Source organism: Muscardinus avellanarius, assembly GCF_963383645.1.
Source record: "Muscardinus avellanarius genome assembly, chromosome: 10".
Classification (NCBI taxonomy): domain Eukaryota; kingdom Metazoa; phylum Chordata; class Mammalia; order Rodentia; family Gliridae; genus Muscardinus; species Muscardinus avellanarius.
The window spans coordinates 18072618-18079795 of NC_137796.1; the positions used below are offsets into that span (position 1 = coordinate 18072618).

The 7178-nt window shown below is 47.6% G+C and overlaps 1 protein-coding gene across 2 annotated transcripts in view; it reads right to left on the bottom strand.

Moving 5' to 3' along the window:
- NFATC3 (nuclear factor of activated T cells 3) overlaps positions 1 to 5883 on the bottom strand; it is a gene marked incomplete at both ends in the record, with an annotated part of 110127 nt that extends 104244 nt beyond the window's left edge. For both annotated transcript variants that reach the window (XM_080704488.1, XM_080704489.1), the window contains one exon: positions 5781 to 5883. In XM_080704488.1, the coding sequence (XP_080560614.1) occupies positions 5781 to 5883 (103 nt within the window). The remainder of the gene's footprint in view (positions 1 to 5780) is intronic.
- Between the last annotated feature and the right edge of the window lie 1295 nt (positions 5884 to 7178).

The window sequence follows — 7178 nt, forward strand, 5'->3', positions numbered from 1 at the left end:
ATATTATGCTAATTGAAAAAAGTCAGCCAGGCGTGGTGGCGCACGCTTGTAATCCCCGCGCTTGGGAGGCTGAGACAGGAGGATCGCACAGGTTCAAAGCCAGCCTCAGCTACTTAGGCACTCAGCAACTTAGTGAGACCCTGTTTCCAACAAAGTATAAAATAGGTCTGGGAGTGTAGCCCGGAGGTAGAAAAGCCCCTGGATTCCACCCCCAGTACCACCAAAAATAAATACATACATAAAGTTTGTTTTAAAAAAAAAAAAAAGAAAGAAAAACATCACAGACAAAAGGTCACATATTATATGATTTCATTTATTTGAAATATTCAGAATATTTTTAAATTTTTATTATTTTTTACTCTTTATTTTGAGACAGGGTCTCATTGAGTTACAAAGACCTAAGTAGCTGAGGCTGTCCACGAACAGGGATCCTCCTGTTCCAATCTCCCAAATGTTGGGAATACAAACATGCTACAAACGTGTGCCACCACGCCCGGCTGCCTTATTTTATTTTATTTGTGTGTGTGTGTGGTACTGGGGATGGAATCCAGGGGGATTCTTTCTATAAGTGACACTCCCAGCCCTATTTTTTATCCTTTTTTTTTTTTTTTTTTTTTTGTGTGGTACTGGGGGTAGAACCCAGGGGCTTACTACATCCAGGCTATCCAGTTTAGAGACCCTATTTGGAAAAAAAAAAAAGAGCTGGGCAAGCTGGGTATAGTGGCACACCTTGTAATCCCAGAATTAGGGAGGCTGAGACCAGAGGATCGTGGTTCGAGGATAGCCTCAACTACTTAGTGAGGCCCTCCACAACTTAGTGAGACCCTATTTCAAAATAAAGAATAAAAAATAGGGCAGGGGGTGTAGCCCGGAGGTTAGAATGCCCTGGGGGTTCCATCCCCAGACCCGCAGAAAAAAGAAAAAAGAAAAAAAAAAAAAAAGAAGGGTGTAGCTTGGAGGTAGAATGTATCTGGGTTCAATCCCCAGTACAAAAAAAAAAAAAAAAAAATCAGTTTTTAAAAGCTATTTTAAGCACTTGGGAGGCTGAGACAGGATGATAGCACAGGTTCGAAGCCAGCCTCAGCTACTTAGTGAGGCTCTCAGCAACTTAGTGAGACCCTGTTTCCAAATAAAATTTAAAATAGGTCTGGGAATATAGCTTGAGGTAGAAAGCCTCTGGGTTCTACCCTTAGTACCACCAAAACAAAAACAAACAAACAAACAAAAAAAAAACCCTTTTTTAAGAACTGGGGTAATCCCAGTATTCAGGAGGCTGAGACCGGAGGATCACGGTTCTTGGACAGCCTCAGCTACTTAGTGAGGCCCTCTGCAACTCATTGAGACCCAGTTTCAAAATAAAAAATAAAAAATAGGGCAGGGGGTGTAGCTCAGAGGTCGAATGACCCTGCATTCCATCTCCAGACCCACAAAAAAAAAAAAAAAAAAAAAAAAAGAACTGGGCATGGTGGTACACACTTGTATTCCCAGTATTTGGGAGGCTGAGACAGAAGGATCACAGGTTCAAGGACAGTTTCCTTCAGTTATTTAGTGAGTCACTCTGCAATTTAGTGAGACCCTGTTTCAAAATAAAGAATAAAAAGCCGGGCGTGGTGGCTCACACTTGTAATCCTAGTACTTGAGAGACTGAGATAGGTGAAACATGCAGGTTCGAAGCCAGCCTCAGCTACTCAGTGAGGCTTTCAGCAACTTAGTGAGACCTTGTTTCCAAATAAAATAGAAAATAGGTCTGGGAGTATAGCCTAGAAGTAGAAGACCCCAGGTTCCATTTCCAGTAAAAATAATAAATAAATAAATAAATAAAAGAAAAGAAAATAAAGAATTAAAAACAGGGCTAAAAATGCAGTCAGAGGTAGAATGCCCCTGGGTTCTATCCCCAGTCCTCCTACCAAAAAAAAAAAAAAAAATATATATATATATATATATATATATATTTTTTTTTTTTTTTTTAAAGCCAGTGTGGTGGTGCACACCTATAATCCCAGTACCAAGAAGACTGAGAAAGAGGATCACAGGTAATGGCCAGCCTCAGTAACTTAATGAGGCCCTGTTCCAAACTTAAAAATAAAATAGGGCTGGGGATGTAGTTCAAAGGTAGTAGTACACCCCTAGGTTCAATCCTCAGTATCAAAGATAAAAAAAAGCTACTCTCAATCCAGGAGTATAGCACACACTTGTAATCCCAGCACTTGGGAAAATTAAAGGACTGCAGCCTCAGCAATTCAGTGAGACTCTCCTCAACTTAGTAAGACCTTTTTCAAAATAAAAAATAAAGCCCAGCATGGTGGTGCACATTTGTAAAGCCAGCATTCAGGAGGCTGAGAACGGAGAACATGGTTTGCAGACAGCCTCAGCTACTTTGTGAGGTCCTTTGTAACTCAATAAGACCCAGTTTCAAAATAAAGAATAAAAAATGGGGCTGGGATGTAGCTTGGAGGTAGAATGCCCCTTGGTTCCATCTGTAGTACCACAATAAATAAATAAATAAATAAATAAATAAATAAATAAATAAAATATAGGGCTGGGGTATACCTTGGAGGTACCATGTCCCTTGGTTCAATCCCCAGCACCACACAAAAAAAATAAAGCTATTCTCAGTCAGTTGTGCTGAAACACGTCTGTAATCCTAGTACTTGAGATTAAAATAGGAGGATTGCAGGTTCAAGAATAGCCTCTATAACTTAGCAAGGCCCTCAGAAACTTAATAAAACCCTGCTTCAAAATAAAAAATAAGCCAGGAGTGATAGCACATACTTGTAATCCCAGTACTAGGCAGGATGAGACAGGAGGATCATGCAGGTTCAAAACTAGCCTCAGTTACTTAGTGAGGCTCTCAGCAAGTTAGTGAGACCATGTTTCCAAAAAAAATATAAGACAGGTCTAAGAGTGTAGTCCAAAGGTAGAAAGCCTCTGGGTTCCATCCCCAATACCACATAAGTAAATAAATAATAAACCAGGTGTGGTGGCACACGCTTGTAATTCTAGTACTTAGGAAGCTGAGATAGGAGGTTTGTGGTTAGAGAATAGTCTCTGCTACTTAGTGAGACCCTTTGCAAATCAGTGAGTCCCTGTTTCAAAACAAAAAATAAAAAATCGGGCTGGGAGTGTAGTTTGGAGGTAGAATGCCCCTGGGTTCCATCTCCAATACCGGAAAAAAAAAAAATAGGGTAGGGGATGTGGCTGAGATGTAGAATGCCCTGCTTTCCTTACCCAGTAATCCTCCTCACATACACATAAATTATTTCATTGCTTTTAAATGTTATTCAAAAACAAGGCATGGTGGTAGAGGCTTGTAATCCCAGTACTTGGGAGGCTGAGATAGGAGGATTGCAACAGGTTCTCAGCCAGCTCCAGCTACTTTATGAGACCTTCCATAACTTAGCCCCTATCTTAAAATAAAAAGTAAAAAACAGGACTGGGAGAGCCGCGCATGGTGGCGCACCCTTGTAATCCCAGCATCTGGAAGGCTGAAATGAGAGGCTGAGATAGGAGGAGTGCAGTTTGAGGACAACCTTAGCTATTTAGTGAGGCCTTTTGGAACTCAATGAGACTCTGTTTCAAAATAAGGAATAAGCCAGCATGGTGGCCCACACTTGTAATCCCACATTTGGGATGCTGAGACAGGAGGGTCGAGGTTTGCAGACAGCTTCAGCTACTTAGTGAGGCCCTATGCAACTCAGTGAGACCCTGTTTCAAAATAAAGAATAAAAAAATAGGGTTGGGGTGTATCTCGAAGGTAGAATGCCCCTGAGTTCCATCCCCAGTACCACCAAAAAAAAAAAAAAAAAAATAGGGTTGGGATGAAGCTTGGAGGTAGAATGCCTCTGGGTTCAATCCCCAGTGCTGGAAAAAAATTAATCAAATTTGTGCCCAAAAATGTCTAATATCAACTCTCCTTTCTTCCTTTCTCTCTCTTTCTTTCTTTTTTAGTATTGGGGATGGAACCCAGGATCATTCTACCTCTGAGTGACACCCCCAGGCCTATTTTTTATTCTTTATTTTTTGAAACAAGGTCTCACTGAGTTGCAAAGGGCCTAAGTAGTTGAGGCTGTCTGCAAACCCCAATACTACTCTCAGCCTACCAAATGCTGGGATTACAAGCCTGTGCCACCACACCCAGCATCAATTCTTTTCTTTCTTTCTTTTTTTTTTAACTAGGGTATGGAGCCCAGGGACATCCTACCTCCAAGCTACACCCTCAGCCCTATTTTTTATTATTTGTTTTGAAACAGGGTCTCACTGAGTTGCAAAGGGCCTCACAAGTAGTAGCTGATGCTGTCTGTGAACCCCAATCCTCTGGTCTCAGCCTCCAGTGCTGGGATCAAAAGCGTGCGCCACCAACATCCGCCCGTCCCTGTTTCTTCCTCTCTTTTATAAAAAACACAGCACAATTTAATCTGCCTAGTAGCACAATTAGTTGGGTTGTGTCACCTCGAACTATTTCCCAAATTCCTTTAGAAACCATGACACTACAAAGTATGTAACAGTGCCTTTAATATAAAGGTGCTTAAATGATGTTGGTGGGATGAAAATACAGGCAGCCAGTAACTATTATAAATTACTTGATACATTGAAAAAGACATCTAACATGTAAAGTGAAGAAAGGACTGACAAAACAAGTACTGAACCACCCAGAGAATCCTTATGCCTCATGTGGAGAACAATCTACTGAACATCAATATGAACAACATTAAGTAATTCACCTAATACCCGGGAAGAATAAATAAGGATTACTCTTTTTTTTTTTTGCGGGTCTGGGGATGGAACCCAGAGGCATTTGACCTCCGAGCTACACCCCCTGCCCAATTTCTTATTCTCTATTTTGAAACAGGGTCTCACTAAGTTGCAGAAAGCCTAAGTAGCTGAGGCTGGCCGCGAACCGAGATCCTCTGGTCTCAGCCTCCCGAATGCTGGGATTACAAGCGTGCTTGTCCATCTCCTTATTTGAGTTAGGTGGCATATGTAATAGGGAAACTGAACTTAATGAACACACAGTATTCCAAACCAGGTCACAGGAGAGCTCTAAGTCCCCAGTCATCCTGTTTCTATTTCCTGATTGGTCTGACCTGTAAGAACTATGGTGCTCAGCTCTCCTAATTTACGATCTCCTTTAAAATATCTTCTAAGCGGAGTTTTTTCTTAAACACACAAGTCAACTTCCAGAGCTTTCTACGAGGATTACAAAAATAAAAATGGTATTTCACTTAAAAAGAAATCTTCTGAAACACTTCCCTCAAGCAAGGAAACCCGAGTTTTCAGAAAAGTCCCGTTATAATTACACGTCGAATTAAGTGTGGGCCACAAACGTGCACACTTAGAAGTTAACTTGAAAGCCCTACTGTCCTAGCAAAGGAGGTTTAAAGAAGCACGTACGCGAGTTTAAATGGATTCGAAAATGTTCACTTTTCAAATACAGACCCCCCCCCAAAAAAAAAAAAACTAGAATAGATTAAAAAGCAAATACGCTCACACACTTCTCCGGGCCGTTTTCTCTGCACCACGCTGGCAGCGCGGGGACCAGCAGATGCGACTCGGGCTGCGGCCCGGACCCTCGCTCGGCCTCCGAAGCCAGGCGTCCACCCGCCGGCGCCCCGGAGTCAAGTTCCTCACCGCTTCGCTTCCAGCCCAAAGGCGGCCACTTCCACGTCGCAGCGACCCACCCGCCTCCGCAGCGGTTTAAGTTCGTCTCCCCCACACAGTGCCCGGGCGCCCGGGGAGGGCGGCACGCGAGGAGGCGGCGCTCCCGCCCGCCCGGCACCCACCTGCAGGCCGCGGGCCCGCGGGCGGCGGCGCCGGCGCCCCGTCCTCGCCGAAGACGAGTTTGAAGTCGAGCTCGTCGTGGGCGCCACAGTTTGCAGTAGTCATCGGCGTGGCCCGGGTGGCGGCGGCTCCTCCTCAGGCGGCGGCGACGGCGACGGCGGCGACGGCGGCGGCTCCTCAGCGCCGCTTCATGCCGGGCCGCGCCGGCCGGGAGGTCGTGGCTCCTCTGCAAACTTTCCGGGCGGGGCCCACGACGCCGAGCGTTCCGTCCCGAACTAGAAAGCTGGCCGCGCGCCGAGCCGCACCAGGAGCCGCCACCGCCGCCAGTCGCCGGTGCCTAAGCCACCACAGTCGCCCGGGCCAAGGCTCCCCGCCCCCCCACTGTCGCCGCCGGCGCGCTCCCGCGCCGTGCCGCGCGCCGGCCCCGCCCCCCGCCGCGCGCCGGCCCCGCCCCCCGCCGCGCGCCCATCCGGCCGAGCCGCCCATTGGCCACTGGCGCCCGGAGCCGGCGCGCCCCGCCCCCGCGCCAGCCTATCGCGGGCCTCCCTCTCCGCCAGGGAGGAGGAAGTCACGTGAACGCCGAGCGTCGAGAAGCGCGGCTACCTCCGGGAGTTGTAGTTAGGCCGGTGTTCCCTCTGTGACTCCTTCGAAGCCAGAGGCGAGTAGAGCCGCTAGCCTTCTCCGAGTGGCTTAGGGCACCCCTCAAGGCCGACTCGAGAAGACCCCTTTCCTCGGCCGAGGTCGCTTCGAGGAAGGGGCAAGCGAGCACTAGGGCTTAGGGTTCGGCGATGGGCGGTGCACTGAGTTACTCCTGCTGGCTGGGATTGGAGAATGCACCTGGGGCCCGCAGAGTTGTTTCATAATCTCATGTCCCCCGTCACAACTTCAATGATGGAGTCTCAAGAGGGCGGGGGCCGGCCCCTCAGATCCAGGCTCCAATTCGGATGGGGTGGAGCCCAAGGAAACGAGCTGCAAGAGAAGTCCAGAGTCTGAACTCGCAGTCGCTGCAGAACCACCGCTGCAGGGCGGGGCCTCGTCTCGGTGGCTGCCCCTTTGTCCCCACTAGCTGGCCTGGGCAGCTGCTCCCTCGAGTACAGCATGCGTACTCTAGTACTCTGCACAGACCAGGGGCAGGACTTGCTGAAAGTTGAGCAGGTTTCGCGGGAATCCCCAAGTGAACTTCAGCCACTCGCAGCTCTGACCTCTACAATCCGGTGCACAGCCACGAAAGCAAGCGGGAGCCGTACCACCCAAACATGACCCTGCCTGAGAACCCTTTTTTGCTCCTGGTCCCTCCCCAGCGACCTGCTATCCCCTGAGACGACCCCTCTTGGGGTTTAGGGATGCTGAACTTGTTTACTTAGAGCTCCACCGAGACAGGGAGTTAGGAGAGGCGGGGG